At 39.4% G+C, this 16646-nt stretch overlaps 1 protein-coding gene across 1 annotated transcript in view; it reads right to left on the reverse strand.

Moving 5' to 3' along the window:
- The window catches only part of SOS2 (SOS Ras/Rho guanine nucleotide exchange factor 2), a 116916-nt gene that overhangs the window by 55040 nt on the left and 45230 nt on the right, over nucleotides 1-16646 (reverse strand). The window contains 3 exon segments of the mRNA XM_025391970.1: nucleotides 3786-3896; nucleotides 5679-5822; nucleotides 11160-11363. Coding sequence (XP_025247755.1) covers nucleotides 3786-3896; nucleotides 5679-5822; nucleotides 11160-11363 — 459 coding nt within the window.

A 16646-nucleotide genomic window follows, 5' to 3' on the forward strand; every position in this document is an offset into this window, starting at 1 on the left:
CCAGGCACGGTGCCTCATGGTCAAAAGAACAGCCTAGCCAATATGGTGCAACTCTGTCTCTACCAAAAAATACCAAAATTAGCCAGGCGTGGTGGTCCATACTTGTACTCTCAGCTACTCGAGAGACTAAGGCAGGAGAATTGCTTGAACCCGGGAGGTGGAGATTGCAATGCACTGAGATTGTGCCACTGTACTCCAGCCCGGGCAACAGAGTGAGACACTGTCTCTAAATAAATAAAGTATGCTACACAGCTTCTAAAGATGCTTTTTGTTTTTAGTTTTATTAAGGAAGCGTTATTTTATCTTACACGGAATTTTTTTAAAGTTAAAACAAGTGGGTTTGGCCTGAAAAAGGATTTCATCTAACTCTTCCAATCTCACTGAATATCTAGGGCGACAGCTTTATTAATAATTGGGCCCTTTAACATTCAAATTCCACAGCAAAAATGTCTAATAAAATAGGACTGAAACAAGGAATGTGTTGTGAGTGCTTTTAATGAGTATCCAAAGTTCTTATAGACTGTGTATTTAATGCATACTTTATGGTTTATATGAAAATAAGTTAACTTTAAAAATATTCCTCTCTTGAAGTAATTTTGAGAATTAAGTATAATTTTTATTCCATGATAACAAATTTTTGAGAGTAGAGAAGTGGAAGATAATAAATAATGGGAATTTACAGTAAAGAAGGCAGGGAGAAGATGGTAACTTCAGTTTTAAACATGTCATATTTGAAGTGCGTTTAGGGTATCCAAGTGCATCAATTCAAAGCAGCTGGTTATATGAAAGTGTATAGACACATACACATATATACAGAGTGCTTAAAAGAAAGTGATGGTCTGGAAATATAAATAAGAAGTCACCAGTACATAGATATGGATGAAGTCACCCAAGGAGAGTACAGAAGAACAGAAAAACAGGGGATGATAACAGAAGTTGGATAATAGCTATAATTAAGAGACTGAGAAGAAGAAATCAGAGAAGATGAAAATTGGGAACATGTAGTATCATAGGAGCTGATATGGTTTGAATTTGTGTCCCCGTAGAAATCTCATGTTCAACTGTAATCCCCAATGTTGGAGGTGGGGCCTAGTGGAAGGTGACTGGATCATGGGGGCGGATTTCTTCCTTTAATGCTGTTCTTGTAATAGAGTTCTCAGGAGATCTGGTTGTTTAGAAGTGTGTGGCACCTCCCTGCTCCTTCCTCCTGCTTTGGCCATGTGAAGACGTGCCTGCTTCCCTTTTGCCTTCCGTCATGACTGTAAATTTCCTGAGGCCTCCCCAGCCATGCTTCCTGTAGAGCCTGTGGAACTCTGAGCCAATTAAATCTCTTTTCTTTATAAGTTACCCAGTCTCAGGTATTTCTTTCTCTTTCTTTTTTTTTTTTTTTTGAGACAGAGTCTCACTCTGTAGCCCAGGCCTGAGCGCAGTGGTGCAATCTTGGCTCACTGCAACCCCTACCTCCTGGGTTCAAGCGATTCTCCTGCCTCCAAGTGATCCTCCTGCCTCAGCCTCTGTAGTAGCTGGAACTACAGGTGTGCACCACCACACTGGGCTTGTGTGTGTGTGTGTGTGTGTGTGTGTGTATCTCTATCTATATGTATATATATATATTTTTTTTTTGGGTGGGGGTACAGGGTCTTGCTCTGATACCTAGGCTGGAGTGTAGTGGCATGATCTCAGCTCTCTGCAACCTCCGCCTCCCAGATTCAAGCCTCCTGCCTCAGCCTCCTGAGTAGCTGGAATTACAGATGCCTGCCACCACACCCAGCTAATTTTTGCATTTTTTAGTAGAGACAGGGTTTCGCCATGTTGACCAGACTGGTCTTGAACTCCTGACCTCAGGTGATCCACCCACCTCAGCCTCCCAAAGTGCTGGGATTACAGGCATGAGCCATCACGGCCAGTCTTCAGGTATACAGGAACCCAGAGACAAGAGGAGTAACAAATACTACAGACATAAGTATGAAATAAAAATATCTACTGGATTTGGCAATTAAGTTACTTGTCAAAGGCAATTTATATCCTGATTAAAACATACATGGTAGTGTTTTCATAAAGAATGGTAAAAAATAATGTAAAGACAATTGGCTGTAAAGAAAAAATGAGAGAGGAAATGAAAAAACTTTCTTCACTCTAGTTACTTATTCTACTAAAGAAAGGTTTGTTCATTTGTTTGCTTGCTTGTTTTAGGACAATAAAAATTTTACCATATTCAAATGTCAAGGGGTAAAAAAGCCAGTTTATTTTTAATTTTTATTTTTTTTGAGACTGGGTCGCACTCTGCACCCAAGGCTGGGGTGCAGAGGCATGATCATGACTCACTGCAGACTTGACCTCCCAGGATCAAGCAATTCTCTTTGCATGCCACAGGTGCATGCCACCACGCTCGGCTAAGTTTTTATATTTTGTAGAGACGAGGTCTCCCTATGTTGCCCAGGCTGGTCTCAAAAACCTGGGTCCAAGCAATCCTCTGACCTTAGCCTCCCAAAGTGCTGTGATTACAGGCACAAGCCACCACGTCTCGCTGGAAAAGTCAGTTTAGATGTAGAAGTTTTATACATTTAGTCAAGTATCACCTATGCCAACATAACTTTTTTTGTTTTTGTTTTTTGAGATGGAGTCTTGCTTATCGCCCAGGCTGGAGTGCAGTGGCGTGATCTCGGCTCACTGCAAGTTCCGCCTCCTGGGTTCATGCCATTCTCCTGTCTCAGCCTCCCGAGTAGCTGGGACTACAGGCGCCCAGCCAATTTTCTGCATTTTTAGCAGAGACGGGGTTTCACCATGTTAGCCAGGATGGTCTTGATCTCCTGACCTCGTGATCCACCCGCCTCGCCTCGGCCTCCCAAAGTGCTGGGATTACAGGCGTGAGCCACCACGCCCAGCTGGAAAAGTCGGTTTAGATGTAGAAGTTTTACACATTTAGTCAAGTATCACCTAGCCAACATAACTTTTGTTGTTAGTGTTGAGATAGTAAAAATAAAATTTTATTGTGTGTATCTCTCCACATATTTTCATTTTATCTAAGTGTATTCCTGAACCAACTAACTTGCATACTCTCCCTCAATACCGTATTTATCTCCTTTAAATAGTAGCCTCATAGAAAAATCAGTATGAGTATATAGCAGGTTGAGGTTATCTCAACTTTTTAAGATTTCTCCAATTCTTCCTCCTATAGGGAACATAATCCTCAAATCACACTCTAGATTCATCTTTATTTTTTATTTTTTTTATTTTGAGACGGAGTCTCGCTATGCCACCCAAACTGGAGGGCAGTGGCGTGATCTCAGCTCACTGCAACCTCTGCCTTCCGGGTTCAAGTGATTCTCCTGCCTTAGCCTCCTGAGTAGCTGGGATTACAGGAGCCCGCCACCACGCCCAGCTAACTTTTGCAATTTTAGTCGAGACAGGGTTTCACCATGTTGGCCAGGCTGGTCTAAAACTCCTGACCTCAAGTGATCCACTTGCCTCGGCCTCCCAAAATGCTGGGGTTACAGGCACGAGCCACCGCACCCGGCCAGATTCATCTTTACATCCCATATCTAGTATGTGCCAAATTCTTCTGGTCATTCAGTATTCGTGATGTTGTACTATAAAAGATTTCTACAATAAGAACAGATAGAACTCCAGAGAGAAAACAGAAGATAAACTAAAATAGGTTTAGAATGAACAAGATTTGAAGGATTAAAAGTATTCTAGAATTACAAATATTTGAAGGATAAAATAGTGAGATATTTATTGATTTGCTTTATAAACAAAAAAAAAACCCTTCAATTTAAGTTTACCTGAAAGTGTAGAGCAACTGCAGGTCTGGCCATCAATTTATTGAAATGTTCATTAAACTCTGGTGAAAGAATGTCCTGTGATAATGTTTCATAAGGATCAAATGCTTGCTCCTATTTTTTTAAAAAAGAGAAAAAGCATTAGGTTTAAAAGAATATATTTTCTACTAATATGGTACAGATTATCACTTGATCCCAAGAGTTCGAGGTTATAGTGAGCTATGATTGTGCCACTATATTCCAGCTTGAGCAACAGAGTGAGACCCTATCTCAAAAGAAAAGAAAGAAATGAAAAGAAAAAAGAGAAGAGAAGGAGAAGAAAGAAAGATTTCTTTTCTCATTAGACTGGCAAAAATGAATGGTATATCTGCAGAACCAGATATGAAAACAAAACAAATTTCGAAAAAAAGAATTAAAAAGAGAAAGAATAAGGTAATACCCAGAGTTAGCGAAGGGAAAGGGTGAAGAAAGAAGGAAGCTTACATACACTGGAACTTATCTGGAAGTGAATGTGGCAAAACGTTTCAAAGTTCTAAAACTATACCTAGTCTTTAGCACTAAAATTCCACTTGCAGGAATATATCCTTAAAAATGATTAGAACATATGGCTGGGCGCAGCGGCTCACGTCCGTAATCCCAGCACTTTGGGAGGCCGAGGCGGGTGGATCATGAGTTCAGGAGTTCGAGGCCAGCCTGGCCAACATAGTGAAACACTTGTCTCTACCAAAAATACAAAAAATTAGCCAGGCATGGTGTCAGGCGCCTGTAATCCCAGCTACTGAGGAGGATGAGGTAAGAGAATGGCTTGAACCCGGGAGGCGGAGGTTGCAGTGAGACAAGATTGTGCCATTGCACTCCAGCCTGGGTGACAGAGCGAGACTCCGTCTCAAAAAAAAAAAAAAAAAAGGTTTGGAATATCAAGGCATAGTGCAAGCATGTTTGTTGCAGTGTTGTTTACAAAAAAAAAAAAAAAAAAAAAAGAAAGAAAAGAAAAAACTCTACAACCTATGGATAATAGTTAAAATATGTTATGTTGTCTCCATATAACAACACATTATTTATACTTAAAAATTGTGTTGAAGTATATACATTAACATGGACAATGTTTATGATGCACAGAGTAAAAATAGTAAGTTATAAAATAGTAGGATCCTATTTTTGCAAACACACATACGTTTGTATGTATGCACAGAAAAATATAAGGATAAGTTATCTATGGGTATCATAAAATAAAGTGACTTTCATCCAATTTATATATCTCTCTATTTTTCTGAATATTTTTACAATGAGCTACATTATTTTTATAGTCATTTAAAAGACAACAAAAAGATTTTTACTTTGGAAAACATTAAAATAATATAAACCTTCTTTCCAACTTTAAGTTTAAAATCCACAGAAGGTAAAGAGCTATGGTCAATAAAATGTATCTTCCTTCATCTTGAACATACTTACCACTTAAAAAAAAAATCCAAATATTAATACTCTAGTATATAAACTTTTACTATAAATATTGCCATAAATACACTATAAAGTGTCACTATATAGGCAATGTGATTTTACTTTGTTATCGGTTAAATCTTAAATATCTTTTTATAATGGCCAGTGGTATCTTCTAATTTTCATAAAAATTTTTTTTTTTTTGGAGACAGGGTCTCACTCTGTCGCCCAGGATGGAGTTCAGTGACACATCATGGGCTTGATCTACCAGGCTCAAGTAATCCTCCTACCTCAGCCTCCTGAGTCACTGGGACCACAGATGGGCACTACCATGCCTGGCTAATTATTTTATTTTTTTATGGAAATGAGGTCTCACTATGTTGCCAAGACTTGTCTCTAAATTTCTTAGTACAGCATTTAGGACTTTAATGAGAATATAAAGTAGTTTTGTAAACTTACTTCTGCCAAATCTTCAAAACAGCTGCCAGCTAAGGGATGAGGACTGCTTTCATCAGTCATTTCAACTGTGTCTTCAATCAAACCTAAAAGTTTCACAGTCAATTCATGTATATCTGAAATGTTACTAAAAATCTTTTCAATATCCTAAAAAAAACAGAAGGAAAGGTTAAGAAATGTGAGACTGAGAATTCTGCTTAAAAATTACTAAATATAAAAAGCAATACAGGCTACTCTAGGCACACTGCCTACGGAGTAGCCCTGCTCCACAAGAAACAGTACTTCTGCTGCTGTTGTACACTGCCGCTTCAGCAGAGGTTCCTACCATTGTCATGCCTTTGGCTTCTTTCCTGGACAAAGCCAAGAACTGTCCCAAGCTAAGCCCCAACTTTGGGGCTTGCCAGCCCTGCACCAAATACATCATTTAATTTATGGGTGATAATTGTTTTCTACATGTTTTTAAATTTATGGAATAAACTGTAGAATTTATTTAGCAAATATTTTATTGGGAGCATGATTAAAGCTGTTATCACTTTTGAACAATTCGCATATTATATAAAGCAATATATTTGCATTAAATGTCAACAAGCTATAGCAGAATTTTTGCATTTTGTTCTTGCATTCTGCAAAAACTCATTCTTTGTAAAAATAAAAGTTATTACATGTGAATGTATTATCATTACAAAAGATTCAAACGCAAGACAGAGAGAGCAAAATATGAATGTTTACTATCATGCCCCTCTTACCCCCATGTCCCTCAGAGGTAGAAACTATTAATAGTTTAGTATGCATTATTCCAGTATAAAATTCCAACCATTTTCAAACATGTACATCTTGATGTTAATATAAGATGGAATCATAGTGTGTATTCTTTTAACTTGGGTTGGAGAGGTCTTTGGAAATAAAGAGATTTGCTTGTACAAAAAAAACAAACAATATGAGTTAAGGGTATATCTTCATTCAATCTCAGACTAATATATTCCAAGACAGAGTAAAAATCAATCATGAACAGGAAGAGAATTTTAAAAATCTCTTGGATAACAGACAGTAAAAATACTGCAAAATATAGATTCCAGATAGTTTTGTTAAATCTAAAACCTCCTACTGTGGATGATTCTAAGCTACTTTTTACTTAAAGAATTCTGGCATTTTGAGTGTTTTAAAACTGGCTAAGTCGCTTAAAGACTTGATCAAGGTCTTACAGAGCCCTAGGTTTTACTTATAGCTTAGGCTATATAGTCTTATAGGTTAATGATAAGAGCTGGGATGAGAATGAAGATAACTCCTAATCCTGCTACAATCTGGTTTCACAATTTGGAAGCCATCTCCTGGATCTGAGAAGGAATTACAGATTTCATCCAAGCTCCCATCTGTGAATTACAGCCATGCACTGCTTAAACACAGGGGTATGTTCTGAGAAATGCACTGTTAGGCGATTTTGTCATTGTGCAAATATCATGGCGTGTACTTACACAAAACTAGATGATATACTACAACACTTAGGCCACATAGGTATAGCCTGTTGCTCCCAGGCTACAAGCCTGTACAACATGTTACTGTACGGAATACTGTAGGTAACTGTAACACAATAGTAAGTATTTATGTATCTAAACATCTCTACATACAGAAAAGGTACAGTAAAAATACAGTATAATCTTACAGGATTACCGTCATATATATGGGTATATATAGTCTATCACTGACTAAAACATCGTATGTGGCACATAGCTATTATCTAGGATAGGACAGGTTCAAGACCTCTGAACACAAACATATCATATGACTGACCATCCAGGTTATGGCCAACTATTATACATTCCGGCATCTTATAATGGAAACATCACGGGCTTTGGAACCTGACAGACCTGAGCTTGGATGCTGGCTCTACCACATGTGGTATAATATGAAACATATTTTTGGTCTTTGTCCCTGGTTCCTGTCTTAGAGCCCCTAAAATGCTAAGAATATCCTGAGTGATAATAATGTCTTTTGTTATTCATAATGAGTCCCTTTGATAAATACTGAGTTTATGTTAATGAGGTTACTTACGGTAGGGCCCCTAGATAACTTCATGATAGGGCCAGTCACCAAAAAGACCAGATGATTAGAGGATTGAAGGGTTACTTGAAACCAAACTGACTCATGAAAAAAAGAAAAAGGATCAGAGGGTTGCAACTTTCAGCCCCACCCACTGACCTATAAAAAGTTGGGGAAAGACCCTGGGAAACATGGCAAAACCCCGTCTCTACAAAAAATCAAAAATTAGTCAGGTGGGGTGGTGTGTGCCTGCAGTCCCAGCTACTCAGGAGGCTGAAGCTGGAGGATCGCTTGAGCCCAGGAAGCAGAAGTTATGGTAAGCCAAGATGGTGCCACTGCACTGAAGCCTGGGCAACACAGCCAGACCCTGTCTCAAAAAAAAAAAAAAAAAAAAGCAGGGGTAAGAAGCTAGAGATCAAGCTCCGTAAAAATTCTTGATGAGTTTCCTGGTTGCTGACTTTGTGGAGGTGCTAGGAGGGTGGCTTGCCCAGAGAGAGCTTGGAAACTCTGTGCCCCCAAATTAATGGAACCCAAGGAGTGGGTCATGGGAACTCCAATTTATAAATGATCAGTCTGGAGCACAGTTCACAACCTGGAACTTTCAACTGGTGCCTGAAGTAGGAGACAGTCGTGTTGGGACTGAGTCCTTAATCTGTGAGATCTGACACTATTTCTAGGTAAATAACGTCAAAATTGAGCTGAATTACAGGACACTTAGTTGGTTACGCCTGTAATCCCAGAACTGTGGGAGGCCAAGGGAGGCGGATCACCTGAGGTCGGGATTTTGAGACCAGCCTGGCCAACATGGTAAAACCCCATTTCTACCAAAAGTACAAAAATTAGCCAGGCATGGTGGCGCACATCTGTAATCTCAGCTACTCAGGAGGCTAAGCCAGGAGAATCGCTTGAACCCGGGAGGCAGAGGTTGCAGTGAGCCAGGATTGCACCACTGCACTCCAGCCTGGACAACAGAGCAAGACTCCATCTCAAAAAAAAAAAAAAGAGAGAGAGAAGAAAAACTGTTTTTCCCTTTTACAACATGCCAGATGAATGACCTTGGATTAGGAATGAAAAGGACAATAATGACAGCTAACATTTCTTGGGCACATTTTATTCTAGGCACTCTTCTAAGCACTTGAAATGTAATAACCTAATATCCTTATTAGATAGGTATTATCATCATCCTCATTTTACAAATGAGGAAACAGAGGCATAGAGCAGTTAAGTAATTTGCCCATTGTCACACATTTGGTCTGATGATACCCAGCTCGTAAGCTTCTTAGGGTTAAATTAGATGATTTCTGTTAAATGCTCCTGGCACATATTAGGCCTTCCAGAAATGCGAGCTTTTTGAAAACGCAGGACGCGGGGCAAAAGGAGTCACTTAAGATCATTTTTAAGTCATTCACTCCTTTAACATTTGTAGAGTACTATGCTCTGATTTTAGATAGTCTTTACCTCAAAAGTTTATATTTTACTTAAAGCTAAAAAATTTATACTAGATACAGAGATAGAGAGAAAAGGGATTCTCTCTTCCATCTGACCCTTTAGTATTAAAACAGACATTTTCTGTCATATCAGCACTAATCCAGTGAAAAGAGATCCATAAAAATTAATTCCTGAGGAATGAAAACGGATGGGACACAGAAAAGACAAAGATAACAATAGCTGCCAGCATTTATTAGGTTTTTATTCTTCATACCACTAGAGACAAAATCCAATTATAATGTGGTAGAAAAGAAGCCACATTCAAGATCAAGCTCTATAACTAACTTGATTAAGATGTTAATTTCCAGCTGGGCACAGTGGCTCAAGCCTGTAATCTTAGCACTTTGCGGGGCTGAGGACGAAGATTGCTTAAGCCCAGGAGTTCAAGACCAGCCTGAACAACATAGCGAGACCTCTAACTATATTTAAAAAAATAGTAATAAGGTCAATCTCCTTACAAGTAAAGTAGATATGATAATATCTGCCCAATCTATCCCTCAGGATTGTTATAAGGATCAAATAAAATAGATCAGTACTTTGAAAAACATAATGTTCTGACTACTTACGATAGTACTCCCAGTGGGAATTATTATAAACATTGTTAAACTAAACATATATCCAAAAGAAAAAACATAATGGCCAACTAAAACACTTCCAATTATCATTTAAACTCATCCTTTTGGAAAAGAAAAAGAAAAGCTAAATCTGTTCCTAACTTTAAATACTCAGCCACCTGTGTCTGAGTTCACTATTATTTACTCACATTATAGTTATTTTGTGGAGGAAGTTAGGAGGTAAAAGACAAATAAGACAAAGGTTAAGTATCTTTTTTTGAGCTGAGGTCTTACTCTGTTGCCTAGGCTGGAGTGCAGTGGCATGATCATGGCTCACTGAAGTCTCCAATTCCTGGCTCAAGCAAACTTCTCACTTCAGCCTCCCCAGCAGCTGGGACTACAGACATGTGCCACCATGCCCAGGTAAGTTTTAAATTTTTTTGTAGAGACTGGGTCTTGCTCTGTTACCCAGGCTGGTCTCAAATTCTTGGCCTCAAGCAATCCTCCTGCCTCAGGTTCCCAAAACAGCTGGGATTACAGGCACAAGCCACTGCACCTGGCCAAGACTAATTACTTTTAAAGTGTGGGCCAAACATACAGACATGGAAAAATACATCATGTGATAAAGAAAGAAAAAAACCTTTTTTGTTTGTTAAACATGGCATTCTGCATAAACTTTCATTTTTAAAAGTTCCACTGTTAAAACTTTATTTTTTTTAACCCCATATATTCTGAGCTTCAAACTAAAACTTTAAACTACTGCCTTAAGGTACTTACCAAAAGACAGAAAAATGCAGAGGTCTTTCTTTCCTAGACCACACATCTTTTTCACCAACTCCAAATGAATGACTCTAAATATCAGATACCGCATAGAGGAAAATGATTTCACCCCAGTATAAATATCTTTCTAATTTTGTGCCTAATTTTCATTGTCACTGTACCTATTATATTACTATAACAATTCACATGTTTATAAAGCCCACAAATACATAAAAGTATTTTTTATGTACTCAAAAAGTATTTAAAGTTACTATTTATGGGCTGGGTGCAGTGGCTCATGCCAGTAATCCCAGCACTTTGGGAGGCCAAGGCAGGTGGATCACTTGAGGTCAGCAGTTTGAGACCAACCTGGCCAACATGGAGAAACACCATCTCTACTAAAAATATAAAAAAATTAGCTGGGTGTGGTGATGCATGCCTCTAATCCCAGCTACTCAGGAGGCTAAGGCAGAAATTGCTTGAACCCGGGAGGTGGAGGCTGCAGTGGTGCGAGCTGAGATCACGCCACTGCACTCCAGCCTGGGCGACAGAACAAGACTCTGTCTCAAAAAAAAAAGTGACTATTTATGATTTTAAGCTATTTTTTTGGGGGTACACAGAATTTCAAACCCAAAAAGGTACTTACAGAAGGTTTAAACAGCTTTCTATCAGAAAGAAAGGCTTCTCGAAACACTTTTATGATCATATTTAATTCCCGTAGATACTGTCTTTCTTCTGCAATTTCAGTTCTGACAAGATCATAGTAGTTTAATTCACCGGAAGAACTAGGTTCATCTTCACAGAGAGAAACCAAGCCTATATCATCCTGATCAAACATGTCCATCAAAACCTGAGAAACAGAAATCAATAATGTTGATTTGTTTTATTTTCCTTATTTTTATAAAAACTGCCTCAAAGTACTTGAAATCTATACGTTATTAAACAGGGCTGGGAGCTGTAATCCCAGCTCCCTGGGATTTTGGGAGGTTGAGGCAGGAGGATCACTTGAGGTCAGGAGTTCCAGGCCAGCCTAGCCGACATGGTGAAACCCTGTCTTGACCAAAAATATAAAAAATTAGCCAGGCGTCATGGTGGGCGCTTTAATCCCAGCTACTTGGGAGGCTGAGGCAGGAGGATTGCTTGAGCCTGGGAGGTCAAGGCTGCAGTGAGTCATGATCACGCCACTGCACTCCAGTCTGGGCGACAGAGCAAGACTCCATCTCACACACACACACACACACACACAAAACATTATGAAACAATAAGAGTTGTGCGTATTATAAGTAAATTTATATGAGAAAACCTAGAATAAAAGGAAAACTGAAGGTGGGAAATGTTCAAATAAAATCAAATAAAATATGGCAAAATAAATATTTCTGGAGATATGAACTAATGGTGAAATATGTACTAATACATATGCATATGTATGTGTATATATGTGTGCTATAACACACACACATGAAAGAGCAAAAAAAAAAAAAAAAAAGCCTGTTTTTGGGGAACAATAATCTGAGCCAAAACTCCCAGTTCAGCCACTACTTGACTATGATTATGAACACATTAATTCTTTTGAAAGTCATATTCCTTATGTGTGAAATGTAACTGATAAGAATAATTCACTGTAGTAATGTATATAAAATGCATACTACTATGTCTAGCAAATAGTAGGAATTCAACATAGTAGTTCCTTGCCATAGTATAAGGATGATAGTATATATTTAAGTAGGGTTAAAAGGAGAAAAGTGAAATGCTACTATGGTAGAGGCACACGACAGATCAGTGCGATGCATTTCTGATGCACATTTACTACAATGACCACTGCTATCATGTTCATTTGCTAAACCCAAACATCCCACAGATGCTTAAATTGTTGTAGCGACCACTTCTTTCAGAAATAGTAAAGATGCTACCACAGACTCAGGTCAACCAACAGGCAAGAACTAGCTGTAAATCAACAGAAACAGAAAGATGACTATATATATATATATATATTTTTTTTTTTTTTTTTTGTGAGACAGAGTCTCTGTCACCCAGGCTGGAGTGCAGTGGTGTGATCTCGGCTCACTGCAACCTCTGCCTCCCAAGTTCAAGCAATTCTCCTGCCTCAGCCTCCTGAGTAGCTGGGATTACTGGTGCATGCCACCATGCCTGGCTAATTTTTTTTTCTATTTTTAATAGAGACAGGGCTTCTTGGCCAGGCTGTCTTGAACTCCTGACTTCAAGTGATCCACCCACCTCAGCCTCCCAAAGTGCTGGGATTACAGGTGTGAGCCACCGTGCCTGGCTGTGACCATACATTTAAAAATTAATAATAGTTTTTTAAAAAAATGATTAGACCTAGTTAATTATATATTTATATATTTAAAACTGATTGAAAAGCACTCAGAGAGTTCAGCTAAAAGGTATACCCTGAAAAGGAAACTCCAAAAAGTAAAAAAACTTCAAAGGGATGAGAGGAAATTCTGACAACACTATAACAGATATTCATTCGTTCATTCTGAAAAACATTTATTGATCACCATAAACTGTATCACACATTGGTAAAATACGCTAATAAAGTAAACAGGAACTCTGCCCTCCTAATCTTTTTGAATCTAACTCAGAAATAGCATCTTTTAAATCTGGTCAGCTCTCTCCATCTTACTGCAGGCTTTAGATTACGCTACTAAACAATCACCATCTCTTACAAGGATACACAAGTTTCATAATTTGATCTGCCTGCCACAAGTCTTCCCAACCCCAGTTCTAAAATCATGTTACTAAAAATAAATGATACATAAAAATGATACTGGATTTCATTGCCTTCTACATAAAATCCTAACTTCTTTAGGATAAAGGCCATTCATAATTTAACTCCAACCCACCTTCCTAATCTCATGTTCTGTGACACTCTCAAATCCCTCCCTTCCCCAATGCTTGCTTCATGCAATCCACCTTCCTGTCATTGAAGACCATCATCCCCCTTCCCAGCCACTTTTAACTTTAAAGAAACCAGTATGGCTACACAGGGAATTTGGTGATGAAATCTGATTTCAAACAGACATGCAAAATAAAGGAAGGCATGAGACATAAAAACACACAGAAGAGCTACCACCCTCTTCTCTTCCCCACCAGAGACCCTTTTAGAGTAGGCCATACTTGCTAGCTATAACTTCTTGCTCCCATTCACTTAGCAAGCCCGTTACTATATTAAAACTGCTCTCACTATTGATCTAGTGTCAAAAATAATGGCGTGTTTTAGTCTTCCTACTTGTTTTCTCTAGTTTTTGACACAGCTGACCATTCTCTAATTCTTAAAACTCTTAACTCTCAGGGTGAGGCATGGTGGCTCATGCTTACAATCTCAGCACTTTGGGAGGCCGAGGCAGGAGGATCACTTGAGGCCAGGCATTCAAGACCAGCCTGGCCAATACAGCAAGATCCTGCCTCTACCAAAAGTAAAAAAAAATAATAACCAGGCATGGTAGTAGACACCTGCGGTCCTAGCTACTCTGAAGGCTGAGGTGAAACACTTGAGCCCAGGAATTCGAAGCTGCAGTGAGCTAAGATCGTACCACCACATTCCAGCCTGAGTAACAGAATGAGATCCTATCTCTAAATAAGAAAAAACACATATAACTCCCCCCCAAACAATTTTTCTCTTCTTGGCTTCTGATATACCATTCTGTCAGTGGGGCCTCCTTCTCTATGACTTACCTTCTCTACCACCCATTCCACGGTTCCATTCTTAAAACTCTTTTGGTCACATAATACCAAAGTTCCTGAATTTAAATGCTACAGGGGTCAGGCAAGTAACATTATAATATACAAGAAGCAGTGGGAATTATGGCAAACCGTAAGGTACACGCACCTAAAGAGGAAGTGTGCCGCTCAGTGCCAGCTATTTTCTGTTAGGCATTCTGATTTTCTTTTTTCATGAAAAGTCTGGGATTTACATTTTTATGTACAACTTTTAGATCTGTAAATATAAATAGATGGCAAATAATTCAAAAATTTAAAAAACAAACCTGGAGACCCTATTCACTAGAAGGTCACCAGTCTGAAACGTCTGCTACACTGACAGAATGGTATATCATTCCTCAGAGTGAGCTCATTCCCTTAAATGATTTCCAATTACTATCTAGATGATAATGACTCCTAAGTGTTTATCTGTAGCCTCAGCATCTCTCCGGATCCTAGACAAATGTTACCAAAGGCTCGCTAGATATCTGCCTGTCTTAAAAAACCTGTATGTGTACACTCTCAGAATCACTAATAAACAGCATCACCTACTTGGTCTTCATAACTAGAAAACTTGTCCATCACCTTAGACTTACCACTTTTCCAACTTCTCTCCTGTATCCAAACAGTTCCCAAATCCTGTTGACTCTAAGAAATATCCCTTACATCTGGTCAGTTCCCTCTATTTCCCTCTGTCTAGAATGTCTTCTCTTACTTCCTCTTCCCTCCCAACTCTCATTTATTCACCTAACCAATCTCTACCCATTTTTTCACCACTTAGCTCAAATACAATTTTTTTGGATAGCTTTTCCAAACTCTCCCTGACTCCCTACCAGAATCTCTTCCACTAGCATTAGCCCTTGATTAGCAACTTTCTCTCTTTCCTGTAGAAGCACCTAATGTATAAAGTCATCCCTTGGTGTCTGTAGGGGATTGGTTCCAGTACCCACCCCATACCCCCACAATCCTCAGATACTCGAGTTCCTTATATAAAATCACATACTATTTGCATATAACCTATACACATCCTCTTGTCTACTTAAATCATCTCTAGATTACTTGTAATATCTAATACAATGCCCACATGTCACTTCATTCACATAGATTAAATGTAGCACTCAGCTCATAGCAAATTCAAGTTTTGCTTTTTTGGAATTTTGTAGAATTTCTTTTTCCTGAGTATTTTTTATCTGTGGCTGGTTGAATCCATGGATACAGAACTCATGAATACAGAGGGCCAACTGTATTAAAATTTCTGTTCTATCTTTTCTCCTACTAAATAGTAACCATCTAAAGATAAAACACAGTGCTTTCGTCTTAAAATCCAAAGCACCCGACACACGGTAAATACACAAAAGATAACTGTTTAAACAGCATACATGTAGTATATGTATTTATAAACTATTAGACATGTAAAGCATTTTTTGGTCATGTTTATAGCATGAACAATAAAGTAGAGTCAGGCTAGACGCGGTGGTTCACATCTGCAATCCCAATACTTTGGGAAGTTGAAGTGGAAGGACTAGTTGAGCCCAGGAGTTCAAGACCAGCCTGGGTAACAAAGAGAGACCCAGCCTCTACAAAAAAATTTTAAACATAGCCAGGCATGGTGTTGGTTCAAGCCTGTGGTCCCAGCTACAAAGGAAGCTAAGGCAGGAGGATCACTTGAGCCCTGGAGGTTGAGGCTGCAGTGAGCCATGTTCACACCACCACACTCCGGCTTAGGTGAGTCCTTGTCACCAAAAAAAAAAAAGAGAAAGCGAGCGAGCTAGCTCTTGAAACAGATGGAGTAATACTACCATGAAAGAGAAAATATATTCATACCCCACTCCTGGTAGCTTCAGATTTTTCTGGCCAGGCATGGGTGGCTCATGCCTCTAATCCCAGAACTTTAGAGGCCAAGGTGGATAGATCACCTGAGGTCAGGAGTTTGAGACCAGCCTGCCCAACATGGCGAAACCCTGTCTCTACTAAAAGTATAAAAAATTAGCCAGGCATGGTGGCATGTGCCTGTAATCCCAGCTACTCAGGAGGCTGAGGTGGGAGAATCACTTGAACACGGGAGGCAGAGGTTGCAGTGGGCAGAGATTGTACCACTACACTCCAGCCTGGGCAACAGAGCAAGACTCTGTCTTTAAAAAAAAAAAAAAAAAGGCCGGGCGCGGTGGCTCAAGCCTGTAATCCCAGCACTTTGGGAGGCCGAGACGGGCGGATCACGAGGTCAGGAGATCGAGACCATCCTGGCTAACAGGGTGAAACCCTGTCTCTACTAAAAAATACAAAAAGCTAGCTGGGCGAGGTGGCGGGCGCCTGTAGTCTCAGCTACTTGGGAGGCTGAGGCAGGAGAATGGCGGGAACCCAGGAGGCGGAGCTTGCAGTGAGCTGAGATCCGGCCACTGCACTCCAGCCTGGG

Source organism: Theropithecus gelada, chromosome 7b (genome assembly GCF_003255815.1).
Source record: "Theropithecus gelada isolate Dixy chromosome 7b, Tgel_1.0, whole genome shotgun sequence".
In the NCBI taxonomy this organism is placed as follows: Eukaryota; Metazoa; Chordata; class Mammalia; order Primates; family Cercopithecidae; genus Theropithecus; species Theropithecus gelada.